The following is a 14,402-nucleotide window of genomic DNA, read 5'->3' on the forward strand; positions in this document are numbered from 1 at the left end:
CTTCTCTGTGAGTTAATTCAGTGTCAAATGTGGTAACTGCAGTGATTGTTCTTTAACAGCTTGCTAAGTAATCGTAGTATGTACTATGTAGCATGCAAACAGTACAAATCAATATAGATGTACACCACCTGGTTGTACAAAAGAAGATTCTTTTTTTTCCTCGAATGAGGCAATATGCACAAAACCACAAAACAACTTGTTACCAAGTTCATAATGAATATGAAGTTATTTCATGTTATACCATTATGAATGTGGTTGTAATTGCACATAACCTTTGAGTTAAATTATTTTTTTTTTACAAACTACATTTTTTAATTTAGATTGGGTTTTAAAGCAAACCCTTAGCTCAATTTCTAAACCTTACACTCAGGGGTTAACCTAATTTTAAATGATTGAATATTGAAATACAAGGCTTCGATTTAAAATGAGCTTTAAGTGGAGCTTCCACAGCTGTATTCACATAAAAAACTATTTGCTGATGTCAGCAGTTTTCTTACATAACGTTACATAAATAGTTTGATTTTGCTGTAGGAGTTGGCATCATTTAAAAATAGAACAGCAAATGTCCCACTGGGGATTAAATGTTCTCATTATTTTAAACCCCTGAAAATACGCTGTTCAACACCAACGCAATCAAGGTAAATCGCTAGAAAAGAACATCAGCAGCGCGCTTTCCCGATTTCCTACCGGCGACTCGGCGAGAGGCTTCCGTGTTTCAAAAAACGGAAGCGGGCGCTACCATTTTGAAACACTGCACCGTTTAGGTAAGATGGAAGCCGCAGTCTTTCTCACTTTGTTGTACTTTAATCTTTAATTGAGTAGCTGTATTGTAGTGTGAACATATATAGATATAATTATTTACGTCAGGTATAAATGTTATATAGCTGTCGACGGTTACCTAGGTTATAGTGGGCCTAAAGTTGCGTTTTGTCGTCGAGGCCGAGATTTTGTGCGCGCGAGTCGTCAGTGTCTTCTGTGCTCGGTTGTCACAAGGCAGGCATGGTGACCTAGCCAACGGGTTCACTAGATTATATGTCCAGACAGATAGATCGTTTTTTGGGCCATATGGTTTAAAATTTGCAAAATGACGACTCCGTTGTTCTTTTGGAAATAAAATTTAAAGGAGAAAATCGGTTAAATAATACATATTTAGTCAACCTCGCGAGCTAGCCGGTTAACTAGTAAACAAGCTAACAATAGCTTGCTAACTTAGCTAAGTAGTAGTCTACCTATTTGCTTAGGAAGGTCGTCAGGATTAATGTATTGTAACAGACTAAATTCTACTAAGGATAATTGTTATTACATTAAATTAATGCGCGTGTAGCTAGTTGTTTTGTGTTACGGTAAGGTCAGGTTGATAACTAGAAATCAACTTGGCTAGCTAACCGGGTTCACGCTGCGTCATTGGGCTGGTCGTGTACTTATAATGGGAGCGTATATCCGGCGACTTGGAAAGCAGAGTATTTTAAAAAATATGTCGCTGGTGCAAATAAAGGCCTAGGTAGTTTTGTTGTGTGAACTCCGTGGAGTATATTTACGGTACTACCTGAAGATTTGCTTAACGATTGGTTAGATAATTACGTTAGTTTGGTAGTTTATTGGAATAGCTGTTTGTAGACTTGTCAGTTCACACAGTCCTTCTCCACATACACATAGGCTGAAACTGCCGTTACAATAATGTAAAAGAGTTTTATTTTCTCATTTGTTTTTGGAGTGGTGAATGCATAAGTACATGGGTATCCTTCATAAATTTTTGGTTAGGATCATTGTGACCCAGTCCGTCCTGATAAAGGAATTCAATCTCAATGGAGCTTTCTCAGATAAAGTATAAATGAATAAAATTAAAGAATTGGTTTTTGTTTTATCTCCTGGAAAGACAGACCTAAAAGCACATGTTATACAACTAGTCATTTTGTTAAATGAAAAAAAACCAAGTGTGCTTGAATTACATGGTCACTTGATGTAAGTCAGTAGCCTATGTCAGTTTGACGCATTGTCGGTCACTAGATTGCAATGGCAAAATTTAGGCAATTTATTGAAGCTTCATTTGTCAGGTTCCTTTCACAGTCTACCAAATATTGGTAGATGGAAGAACAGATTTCAGATCAATTCCATTTATTTGCATAGCAGTGGGCGTTAAAAAGAAAACTGAGGGTGAAGCAGGCCTGAACCTCCAAAAAACCAAGCAATTGAGGTAAAAACAAACGTTCCAATGGGAAGAAAAACATTCAAACAGTAGTGAGAAAAAAACTCCTTGACTGGAAGAAATCTCGGGAGGAACCCGCCTATAGAGGGGGTCCCCATCCACCACCGGCCAGCCCGGCCTAGACCAGAGTGCACGTAGACCGATCGGCCTTTGTTATGTACGTCTGTCCGGATGCCGTTAAACGTTTTCTTTCTGCTCCCTCTCTCTCTCTCGCCAGGCGCAATGGATAAGAGCAACACGGTGAAGCTCTTCGTGGGCAACCTGGCCCTGGACACGTCGCAGGAGGAGCTGACGTCCATCTTCGAGCCGTACGGCGCGGTGGTGAGCTGCAGCGTGCTGCGGCAGTTCGCCTTCGTCCACCTGCAGGGCGAGGGGGCGGCGGCCCGCGCCATCAAGGAGCTCAACGGGCGCGAGTTTCGCGGCCGAAACCTGGTGGTGGAGGAGTCGCGCGGGCGACCGCTCCACTCCACCAAGGTGTTCGTGGGCAACCTGAGCGGCATGTGCACCACCGAGGACCTGCAGGAGCTCTTCCAGACCTTCGGCAAGGTGCTGGAGTGCGACAAGGTCAAAGGTGAGCGGCTGTGCCTCCCCGTTTTGACGCCGGGGGTTGCGGGTTCGGTTCCGTTTCGACTCGGTCACTCGGGGAAGGGAATTGAAATTCAGTTAGTGAATCGAGAAATCTTTATAGAATGCTGTAGGGGTTTAAAAAAATAAATAAACATTTTTAGATAATGAATTGAATTTCAGTTCATTTCCCAAATTGACCGAATTGAAATTGAAGTTGACCTCAATCCTGTTTGATGCGTAGGCCTCTGAAGACCTGTTGGGGCAGTTTAGCAAATTATGTCGGAAAGGAAAAGTGTCAATTCGCAGAATCTGCAACGTTGTGGCTTAACCAATCACAGCAGATACTGACATGGAGGACTTGAATAATTGGAGCAAATTGTCTTCCGGTTCTGACCGTTAAGTCACATCACATGATCAGCTGACCAACCTGTCTTCACTGGGTCCTTCCTTACACACTAAAGGCAGAAGATGCCCTTTATTTCTGGGCTTAACTAGAAGAGGCTAATTGTGAAGGCATAGCCATCACCAGCTAAACTATCAGTTACAGTCTTTTTAACTTTTTGCCTTTAGATATTTAAATTTAAAATATGTATCAATGCCAAGACCTTATTTACAGTGTCAAGAATATTGCATCACCTTAGACCGTAAAGTTAAATCTTTGAGAAATGGGATTCAAGGAGTCCCATAGGAGTCCCATAGTTTAGATTAAAATCAGGGAACCCTGGTCTTGGAGTGCCACAGATTTTTTTTTTTTTTCAAAATTAATTATTTTTACTACTTGATCACAAGAGTTTTATTGATGATTAAGAACCTGAGCCTGAATGATGGAATGCTTAGTACCTTCCAGATTTCATTAAACCTGATAATTAAACCTGTGACTTCATAATTGGATTAATTATCGGCTTTAATGAGTGCAGATGACCATGTTCTGAAGGTACTTTTCTACAACTGGTTAGATCTCTTGACACTCCAGGACCAGAGTTTCATCGCCTGATTTAGAAGTCTCTGTGCTTAGTAACGTCAACACATGCAGTCATGTAGTCCTGTGTGCATTTCCTGTGTCTGGTAGCCTGTCAGGTGTTCAGTGGCAGGGTGTTTGTGGTGTGTGGCTGAGTGGAGTTTGTGTGGCGTTTGGCCCGGGTTTCTAACGGCTTCTCCTGCGCTCAATGACAGCCAGGCTCTCCTCCTCCGCAGGGTACGCCTTCGTGCACATGGAGAACAAGGAGGACGCCCTGCAGGCCATCGAGGCCCTCCACGGGACCTCCTTCAAGGGGCGCCCGCTCTCCGTGGAGCTCTCCAAGGTGCAGCCCAACAAGCAGGCGTCCAGCGGCAAGATCCCCTGCGTCAGCTGCGGCAAGCAGGGCCACTACGCGGGAGAGTGCCCCGTGGGCAAGCCCACGCTGGAGCAGTACCAGAGCCAGGCGGCCGTGCTGGCCGCCGCCGCCGCCGCCGCCGCAGGACTCCCGCTGCAGGTGCAGCAGAGCGTCCACAACTCCGTCTACAACACCTCCACCTTCGACCCCACCTACGCGGCGCTGACGGGCCTGACCTCGGGCAGCCGGACGGACGGCACGCCGGTGAGCCCCGCCGTGTACGGCGCGCTGGCCAGCCAGGTGTACGGCACGGTGGCCAGCCAGCTGTACGGCTCCTCGGCCAATCAGGCGCTGACCATGGGCGCCGCGCAGATGTACAGCACCATGAGTGGCAACGGCGGGCCCGCCGCGGTGGCCCACGCCTACGGCGGGCAGGTGTACGCGCCGGGCATGGGCAACCCCGTGTACCTGACGGCGCACGGCGACGCGGCGGCGGTGGACCCGGGCTACGGCGTGGCCCCGGCGGCGCTGTACGGGTCCAGCGCCGACCCCTCGGGACAGGCCATTTTCGAGGCGGCGCGGGCGCACTACTTCGCCCAGGGCCAGCAGGTCCTGGCCGAGCAGCAGGCGGGCGCCAAGGGCGGCGACCGGGACCGCAGCCCCGTCCGGCGCTCCGCCCCCCTCCTGCCCGACCCCGTGCCCAAGCCCTTCCTCTGCCAGCGGCCCAAACGCAGGGCGCTGCTCCCCACGCCCACCGCCCACCTGGAGGAGGCCGCCGCCGCAGCCGAGGAGGACGCCATGGCGAGGTACGACCCGCCGTCGGCAGCTTTAGCGGCTAAAGTCTGTGTGCGGCAGTGTCCTATCCGCCTAATGGCTATGGAACTGGGCTAGTGACCTTAAGGTTGCAGGTTCGACTCCCAGTTGGGACACTGCCATTGTGCATTGTGCATTGTGCATTGTGCCTTCTGCCATTACCCTTGCGGAAGGTACTTAACCCGAATTACTTCAGTATATATTGAGCAGTATAAATGGACAAGAGAATCTTCTGAATGCCTGTATTGTAAAGTAATGCAAGCTATTGAAAGTTTTCCATCGAGTATGACTTGCTTACCGTCTCTGTGTGTGGCCCTCTCTTGTCGCAGATACTACGCGGAGTACTACCAGCAGTACCAGCAGTACCAGCAGTATCAGCAGTACCCTCAGTACCAGTTTGCCTACCCGCCCCCCGGCGTGGTGCCCACCATGCCCGCGCAGCCCTCCGCCCAGCTGGACGCCACCCAGGCGGTCACGCCCACCACCGTGGCCTCACCCAGAGTGTATGAACCGCCGCCTCCGCCGCCGCGCAAGGACCCACTCCTCCGCCACCCCGACATGCCCCACCTCCACACGCCAGAGCCCCCCTACCGATAACCGCCTCCCATACCCCCTCCCCCCCGCCTCCACTGCGCAGGGGGTGTGTGTGCCCGCGTGTCCGCCCATCTCTGGGAGTGTGCGTGTGTGCGTGTGTGTGCATGCGCGTGTCTGTATCTATGTGTGTCTGTCTGTCTGTCTGTCTGTGTGTGTGTGGAAGGTGTCTTTGTGTTGGAAGGACTCTAGCCCCCCAACCTTGGTCCTCGTTCAGTTTTCTCAGTGCACTCCGACCATGGAGGCAGTGGACACGGTCTCACACCCAAAAGCACACACAGTAGCTGTACTGCTCAGTCTGTGGTGAAGCTTAGTATAGAGAGGACTCTCAGTACCCCTCTGTACTCACTCTGTCATCCTCCTGTATCTTGAGTACCAGTTGTTGGTACAGCCAGATTTTCTTACATTTTTGAGACTTTTAGACACTCTGATATTTGGACTGACTCCTCGCAAAACCGCACGAGTAGCACCCGGGAGGAAATCGGGGAGTAATGGCTTGCCTTTGTGTGGGCAGCCATTATGGATCTGTTTCCATAGATAACATGGTAGCCTGGGGGGGGTGGGGGTGGGTGGGATCGTACAGCTATGCAGCGATGTGTATCACGCAGGACCAGGGTTGGACGACTGTTTTTTTTCCCAGGAGTGTGGCGAGCGGATTTTGTGTGGGCCATGCGCCGTGTCTACTTTCTCGATCTCCACACGCGACAGGGCGAACACACGGGAAATGCCAGCGGGACTTATTTCGTTACCGTGGAAACGGGGGTGGGGGTGGGGGAGGGGAGGGGAGGGGGGGCTTGTGTAACATGCCACCCACTGGCAGATGCAACACACAGCAGCGTATGAAACATAACTACGCCCCGCCCCTCCCCGTTTTTCAGCATTGCGTCCCGCTTACCCTCATTTTGCTCCTCGTCCCCCACTTCTGGCATCTACCTCTGTGATGCAGCAGGGGGCAGCCAATAGGAATTAGGACTTGGCTTTCCATTTCAGCCAATCAGCATTTTGGATTTAATTGCTACACATAACCAGGTTGTGCATGCCGGTAGCAGGCCTGTCTGAATACTCATTGAAGTCGATGGAGATTGAGTTTCATGTGTTTTTTTTAAATATATATATATAAACATTGGCCCCTTTTGCTTCTTTATGCCGATGAATGCTTTCCCTATTTTTTTGCAAGTGAAATGTTGTGTTTATGTTGTGTATGAAATATAAGAAGAAGAGACTCATTAAAACAACCACCTGGTCACTCGAACTTTAGTCGCTCCAATATGGGTGCTTTAGCTCCGTTTTAAGGTTGGAACACATCTGCAGTTATACCCTCCCAACATGTACAGCAAGGCTTTGAACTGATCAGATGCCATTTGTGACTGGGATTTCCACTGACCACACACACACACACACACACACACACAATTTCAGCAATGTAAAGTTCTTTTCTTTTAATGAACAAAATTTGACACGGTAGCATTGTTGCTTGGAGGTGGTTAAGTTAGTTGTGCGTAGGGCGTTTTTTTTGGGGGTTTTTTTATCGTGCGATTCACGTTAAGCAGCATGTGAACCTCTCATAGCTGATGCATTCACCCTATGGTTTCTGAACCTGGACAAAGCATGCATTTGCAAAGTTTGTCTGCTTGGGTTCATACACATTGATTTAGACGGCTGGTTGGGATATTCGTCTGACAAGTTCACGCTCTTTGGCCAAAAGTTATATATATATATATTATTTTTTTTCCCCCTTTAATACAACCGTTAATCACTGTACAATAAAAGCGATTTTGCAAAACCTTTCAACTCCCAAGAATGCTTGAATTGATGCGCTTGAATTGATGTGATCACTCTTAAGGTTTCTTTGTGGAGGAATTTTGAATGCCTTTCATTTATGGGGATATACTCCAAAGACACCTGTTTTTAAACTTAAACTTGGATCAGTTGTGTTTCTTTCACCTGTTATTTTCATTTTCAAACATTCAGAACTCACATTGCTGTACAAGAATAAGCTGACCGTTAACACACACAATCTGATATTATTACCCCTTGCAAATTTGTAATATTCCACCCTCAGCAAGTAATATAATTAATGGACGCTATAACCCCCATCCCAACTTTGAATCCCCGTATTCTTGATCTGATGAACAGCAAAACTGAAAATTGAGATTTTGTGTTGTGGTCTTATCCCCCCCCCCCCCCCCCCCAGGGAATCGCCGTGCCCCGTGCCACTTGTACAGCTTTGGGAGGCTAAAGCTCACACTGACCTACCTTAGCCAACATCAGAGCCCAAGAACGAATCGAAGCGTAGTTTTTAATTTTTTGTGTGATTTTCTCTGGATGTCCCGGCGGCGGCGTCGTCGAGGGCCCTGAGAGCGAATGCGTCCCGTGGGGGGTGGGGGGGGAGAGGGACGCATTTTTGTTTTCTCAGGCCTCTCTCTTGCGTCTCCACCGGTGCATTCTGTCGAGTCTCCGCCTCCACCTTGTTCATTTTTCTTTCTCTTTCTTTCTCTCTTGGGGGTTGCCCTTCCTCTAACTTCTGCCGGTCGATTAAGATGGTGAAAACGGTGAGGACAGAAAAAAACCCACGAAACGTACGAACACACACACCAACGCACACACACACGCACACGCACACACAATCTCACTCTCACGGCGCCTTTCAGTTGCATTCAATGTCTTGTTCTTGTCCTGTTATCGGCGCATATTTTTTTGATTTCACCTTATCTTTTAATGTACTTGAAATAAATAAAGAATGTTCTGATCAGTATTTTTCGTAGGCTTTGGAAGTTTTCCAGCTTATTTCATTCAACCCTTCTTTGTTTTCCCTACCCCTGTGAAAAGTTGTAGTTTCTTGATCTGGGGGTGAATTTTGGGGTCTGTACCCGTGGGGGTTTTGATGGGTGATATCAGGTGGGGACACCAGCCCAGAAGTGTGTCCAAATATGCAGGGATTTCTGTTGAGCTCTGGTAGTTTCATCTCCCTGTCTCTCTCGGCTAGTGCACTAACTTTGGGGGGGGGGGGGGGGGCGCAAAATACCCATCCGTGCATTTACTCACAGAACGCTGTGGAGTGACTCACCTTGCCATACAGGTTAACAGGAGCATACCTGTAGCCACTCATGTGGAGGGGAGGGGGGAGGTTATTCTCCCAGGAGTTTAGTCCTGTCCTGGTTTTGATGGCTAGTTTGACGGGGGCTTGTTGCTTACACGTAGAACAGCCGGGGGGGGAGGGCGTAACGTAGGCCCCCACCCCGTTGTGTCTGTGACGCCTATGCTGTAGTAGTGCATGCTCCTGTGCTCTCTTCCCCTTTCACTAACTATTCCAACTGAAATAGGTGCCCGGCCACCGGACGGCATGTGCGTGCGATGTGGGGGGAAGACTATTAGCGTCGCACAGTACCCTGGAAGCACTCCCCACCAAGGTAAAAGTGCCCCCCCGACAACGCCTGCGCCTCGTTAATGCACCCCCCCACCCACCCCCGCCTTTCCCTCTCCCCCCCCCCCCCCCCCCCCTTTCCACCACAAAAAGCATACATTTCCTTTGTGGACCCCACACCTCCGTCGACGTTTGAGGTGTCCTCTAAGAACACTCCGGAACATTGCGAAAGCGAAGTGCTAGCGCACGTGCGCGAGTCCCTTTGCACACGCACGTGGCGACGGGCCAGCTGGGCGGAGCTGTGACCCAGCCCCCGCCCCCCCCCTCCCCCACCCCCTGGTCTCGGTGGCGGCGGCGGCGGCAGCCCCCCCCCCCCTCAGAACGTGGTGAGTTTGAGGCTCTCTCTCCCGATGCTGGTGACATCATCATCCACCGCCGTTGCCGCCGTCTCCCTCCTCCTCCTCCTCCTCCTCCCCCCCCTTCCTCCTCCCCCTCCCCCAGCGCCTGCCCGCCGTACACCACGCCTGCCTCCGCCTCCGCCGCCTGGGTTCTGGTTCTGATCAGCCTTTCGCAGCAGCAGCCCAGGCCCGTGTCCCGCACAGCTCCAGACTGTGCTTCACGCAGGACGCTCGCGGGCGCTGGCGGGGGAGGCATCTGAAGACTCTTTTTACTCAGACTCGGGGGGCATGGTGGGGGGGCTTTCTGTGGGGAAGCAGTGTACAAGGCACCCCCCCCCCCCCCCACCAACTGAATTTGTCCCAAAATGTCCAGTTGGAACCAAAAAAGAACGAAAAAAAAAATCACTTTCATCCAGTGATCTGGCTCTCAAGGATCTTCCTCTAACGGATGTTTTGTAAATTGATGGATGAATTTTCTTTAGTGTAGTGCAGTGGTCCTCACAAGTCCAGTTGTTTATCTATGCAGCAGGGATGTACTGAGTAGTACCCTCTCATCTCTGTGCAGTCCTCCTCCTCCTTTACAAAAATGTCCCGTAGGACCGTGTGCAAGCTGTAGGATCAGGCTCAGCGTGTCGAGTTTCCAAAACGACCTCACTCGGGACGTTTTTGTACGGGTAGCGTCAAAACAATGTGGGGGGGGTGGGAGTTGCAGGATTTGTTGCATCGGCTTGTTTTGTGGTTATGTGTGTTTGTGAAGTGATTCGAGTGAGACGCACCAGTACGCACGCACAGACACACACACGCACACGCACGCACACACACACTACTGAGGTGTTCCACCTGTGCCCCGAACAGCTATGTGGCGCATTGCTGTAGGGAGGCTGAGATGAAACTGGGGGGTCCCCTCTTTCTGTGTCGGGGCCTCCGCTTCACCACCCCACCCCCCCCTCGCCATTGGAGCAGGGAAGGAAGGTGAGTAAAACAATGCATGGGTCACCAGTCCATTCCCTTCCGCTCTGAGAGAGACATGATGCACACACACACACACACACACACACACGCGCGCGCACACACACACACACACATGCACACACACGCGCACACACACGGGACTCCACCAGCGGCAGGGTTTGCTGTCGAAAGTTTGCACCGGAGTGTTCATCCCGGGTGAGATTCCCATTTGAGCTCATCCTCAGCTTCAACTTGAGCATGTCAGTAGGGGGGGGGGGGTCTCCCACAAACCCAAGTGGATGGCGTTGGGGCGCAAGTGTCGGTTGGCCTGGTCGAGAGCGAGAGGGGGGTTCTTGTCCCGTTAACACCGTGTGACGTATTTTAAACGTCTAACCGACACACTTGTCCGGAACAGGTTACCCAGCATGCATTCTGTTCTTACATGGAGTCCGTTTATATAGCTGGACGTTTGACCGAAGCGTCTCTGCTTAAGCTCTTTGCTGAAGGGCACAGTCGGCATACGGCGTCGGGGCTGCGGGTTTGATTCCTTAACCGTTACACCACGCTACCATGCTGGAAAAACCAAGCAAAGACATTACATTGCATTAATTTAGCAGACACTCTTATTCAGACCAGTTTTAAAAAAAAAAAAATATATATATATATATATATATATATATATATATATATATATAAAGAAACAACACGTACAGTAGGCGGTTCATTGGACTTATTCGAGAAGCTTGCGATGAACTTCAGCCATTTGGTTCACAAGTGGCATTTCAAGAAATGTACTGCGAATTGTGTGGTTTAAGCATTGCATATATAAGGAGTTCAAGGCACGTCGAATTGATGTGGTTGTATTTTGGGGCTTTGTGCATTTGTTTTTTTAATTATTTTTTTTATGCTGCCGTAGCGATAAGGGGGGAGGGGAAGTCTTGCTGGAAGTAGTACTTCCTTTCCGACTAAACATGCAGCGCTACTCAAGGTTATAGAGGTGTAATATTTCCCTTTCCGTGAGCCAGCGTGTGCATTTGGGCTGTGGCTTGGGGCTGGGTGGGTGGGCGTGGTTTGTAGTTCTTGGTGTGGATAAGGTTTTTTGTTTGTTTTTTTTTTTTATTTTTTATTTTTATTTTTTATAAACGGGACAATAGTACCTCAGTTTCCAGCAAATTGGACTATCCTTTTACTTTTGTCATGTTCATGTTGTATTCATAAACCCTTTGTATGGCATGTCTGGTAAAACCAAATAAATGATTTCTTTTTAAAAAATAAAATCCTCAAGCTGTATGTGTATTATTCTAGCACTGCACTTCTATGGTGTAATACGGGAACATAAAGACCCATGAGCAGCGATGATCCAGCTGTGGTACCACTGATCATTAGACGGAACAAGGGCAGTTTTATTTCAGTGCACATTGGATTCTCATTCTGTGAACTCTGGTTTCTCTCAACTAGTAAAATATTTTAAACCCTTTGAAGAGTAGGTTTTTTTTTTTAGAATGTTACTACTCCCCCCCCCCCCCCCCCCCCCCAATTCTAAATCTGTGTTCTAGAACTCCATTGCTTTCAACTACAGGTAGTGGTTGTTACATCAGCATTAGAATGTTCAGGCAAGAACATTCCAATCAAATATTTGTGATCTCACGCCTCAAAAAGGTTAATGTTGCATTCCATTCATGTCTGTAGCCACTATAAAGGGGGGTCATTTGCCACAAAAATTTGCATTACCCAATTTTCTCACCTCAAGAGATGCATTTTAACTCTACAGTGTCTGCACTCTAATTTTGCAATGAAACCTTGTGGAGATTGATGCATTAATCAGACCTGCAAAAAAAAAAATGCTAGTGTTTGCGTCAGCTCAAAATATTTTTCAAGATGGGCGGGGGGGGGGGGGGATCTCATTCATTTTCAGGGTGCACTATACTTTTAAAGATTCCATGGAATGGCTGACCAACTGTTTCATATTTAATTCAACCTTAGGGAGAGTATGTGGTTGGAAGAACCCAACCGCATATCAAATTAACAGCCACAGTCAGACTCACAAGTCAGTGGATCCAGCCAAATGCTTTCCCTGTTGAGAAGCCCACAGCTCCCACAGCTCCCTTACAAAAAAAGAAAAGCGGGTGTCTAACCTGGCTCTGAGCAGAAACCGGTAGAAGGGTGTATAAGAATGATCTCCCACCCAAATTAAAATGTGACCATAAATCCTACGAGCCCTTTTATCAGTGTACATCCTCACCGTTTCTGGCGATTAAGTAAATGGTTCCAGCGTTAGCTCTGACCCGCTAGTCATTGCTGAGCTGAAAGGGGGACTGGCAAAGGCTGAAGCAGAATCCATAAGAAACTTGTTAGTTATTAAAGTGCACTTAATAAGTGCACTTAAGTGTAGGATCGAGTTCATAATCAGCCCCCTATCCATGCTACCCAGTGTGTCCTCAAGTGAGTGTCACAAGTATACTGAAATCAATGGCTATGAGGTGGACATTGGCTTTATAGATGGCGAGGGATCCAGGAGCCTTTTACTAATACACCAATGAAATGTGCCTGATGGAAATGAGTGTTTTTGTGTTTTCTAAAAAGAAAATAAAAGGGGGTAGAGGGGGGGTGGGGGTTTGAGTGGAAGGGGAAAAAATGGATACCAAGGATACAACAGGTGCACGAAATGGCCATTTAGATTTAATGACACGTCGGGGGCGTGTCCAACTTTCTTAGAAGAAGAGAAAGAAAAAAAAAAAAAAACGAAGCTCAGAACCACATGGGATAGGCCAGCGCTTGTGTCAGCCCCGCCCATCAATCCTTTTTAGGGTTAGAATCGGATACCCCAGGGGCGAGCGTCCCGTACTTAGCTGGGTGTGGTCACGTGCCCAACTTTTGACCAGGCAAGGAGCACTGGCTACCAGCACACAGGGAGCAGCATCCCCCCCGCACAGGGCTCTTGCCGTCTCGCTCACTCCTGTGAAACGCCGAGTGCCCCGGAACCCTTGGAAGGGGGGTCTTCGCTTACTTGCGTCCCAGCGCGTGTGTCCGCAATTAGCAGGTGTAATACATTTATTTACAGGTAAATTAAGGGGGTACTAGAAACCCAAACGGAGGCGCCAAAATGACAGCGGTAGAAACCCAAGTGCAATACACCACCACTACTTACATGATGACAACGGAGGATTACATGCACCAGGAAGATGACTGGGACCGGGACCTTCTGTTGGACCCTGCCTGGGAGAAGCAACAGAGGAAGGTAAGGTTCACAGTCACGCGCCCGGCCGGGGATTACCTCGGGACTGCACAAGAAAGTCAAAAGCCACCTGTAAGCGGGTGGATCTGGATTGAGTGGTGTGCAACCCGTACGCCTGTAACTTCCACCGTTTCAAATTAACGTGAAAAGCACAGGCTAATCCGTGGCATAAGGGTATGTGATATCTTGTGGACGCACCTGCCGCGCGCATTTGGGTGTGCGCAAGGAAATTATTTCGGACTCGCGACTCTCCTGTGTGGTTTTACCGTAGCAAAATCCCTCAGAAAAGCTTTTGGTAAAGACATGTCAGAAATACTGTGTAAACTACTAGTTTATTGAGGCAGTTGCCAGGGGGATAAAAAGGATTTCAAAAAACGGTTGCCTCTTGGGGAAAAGTGCTGACCAAAACATACAGGCAATGTAGCCTAATTGTATTTTAATAATTGTACCGTTCATATATATATTTTTTTAATTCAAACATAGTCATTTTATAATCATGACAGGCTTTAACCAACGGTTTTGAGTGGGCATTAATAGTATTGCAAATGGCACTTAGACCGTGCTAGTCTTTTTCGGGGTGGTCAGAATGGTACTTGATTTCAAGCAGATACGAAAGACATGAATTATTTATGTTCGCGGGAAGACTGGGAGCTCGCGCACCTGCGCCCTGTCATCTCGCTCAGCTGGTCCGGCCTTGACTGACAGCTGTTTCTTTTATGAGCCGTCAGTTTAAAAGTCATTGAACTGATATTACACTTTTGCATGACGTCATAACCGACGAAAACGTACGCAGACTCATAAAAATTAATAGATTCAACAAACCATCTGTTAGATGATCCGTTTTTACGCGTGTAGCCACAAAAATAAATGAAAATAATAATAAATAGCTAATGCGCCCTGAAGCCATTAGGTGGCATATACGTACAAGCGCCTTGGATAAACAGAATTTGTCTGACCAGTCATA

The 14,402-nt window shown here is 48.3% G+C and overlaps 2 protein-coding genes across 9 annotated transcripts in view; both read left to right on the plus strand.

Annotated features, from left to right (window-relative positions):
- Window positions 1–565: 565 nt before the first annotated feature.
- Window positions 566–11,480, plus strand: rbm14b (RNA binding motif protein 14b). 7 transcript variants are annotated; one of them, XM_035409544.1, is made up of 7 exons: window positions 573–764; window positions 2,424–2,777; window positions 3,947–4,892; window positions 5,229–5,402; window positions 8,031–8,042; window positions 8,814–8,900; window positions 10,108–11,480. In XM_035409544.1, the coding sequence occupies exons 2-5, from the start codon at window positions 2,429–2,431 to the stop codon at window positions 8,035–8,037; spliced, it is 1,476 nt and encodes a 491-aa protein (XP_035265435.1). In that variant the 5' UTR covers window positions 573–764; window positions 2,424–2,428; the 3' UTR covers window positions 8,038–8,042; window positions 8,814–8,900; window positions 10,108–11,480. The 7 variants fall into 7 exon arrangements, with proteins under 7 accessions (XP_035265433.1, XP_035265434.1, XP_035265435.1 ...); XM_035409543.1 differs by having other exon boundaries at window positions 572–764; window positions 8,031–8,900; XM_035409541.1 differs by having other exon boundaries at window positions 5,229–8,042.
- Window positions 11,481–13,069: 1,589 nt separating this feature from the next.
- The window catches only part of LOC118224251 (alpha-actinin-3), a 32,806-nt gene continuing 31,473 nt past the window's right edge, over window positions 13,070–14,402 (plus strand). For both annotated transcript variants that reach the window (XM_035411572.1, XM_035411573.1), the window contains exon 1: window positions 13,070–13,441. In XM_035411572.1, coding sequence (XP_035267463.1) covers window positions 13,307–13,441 — 135 coding nt within the window. In that variant the 5' untranslated portion in view covers window positions 13,070–13,306. The remainder of the gene's footprint in view (window positions 13,442–14,402) is intronic.

The sequence above is a fragment of the Anguilla anguilla genome, chromosome 3 (assembly GCF_013347855.1).
Source record: "Anguilla anguilla isolate fAngAng1 chromosome 3, fAngAng1.pri, whole genome shotgun sequence".
NCBI classification, from domain to species: domain Eukaryota; kingdom Metazoa; phylum Chordata; class Actinopteri; order Anguilliformes; family Anguillidae; genus Anguilla; species Anguilla anguilla.

Coding starts and splice junctions, on each gene's coding strand:
- rbm14b (XM_035409539.1), top strand. CDS start 2,429: ATGGATAAGAGCAACACGGTGAAGCTCTTCGTGGGCAACCTGGCCCTG. Junction 2,778..3,946: donor GGAGTGCGACAAGGTCAAAG/GTGAGCGGCTGT, acceptor GCTCAATGACAG/CCAGGCTCTCCTCCTCCGCA. Junction 4,893..5,228: donor GAGGAGGACGCCATGGCGAG/GTACGACCCGCC, acceptor CTCTTGTCGCAG/ATACTACGCGGAGTACTACC.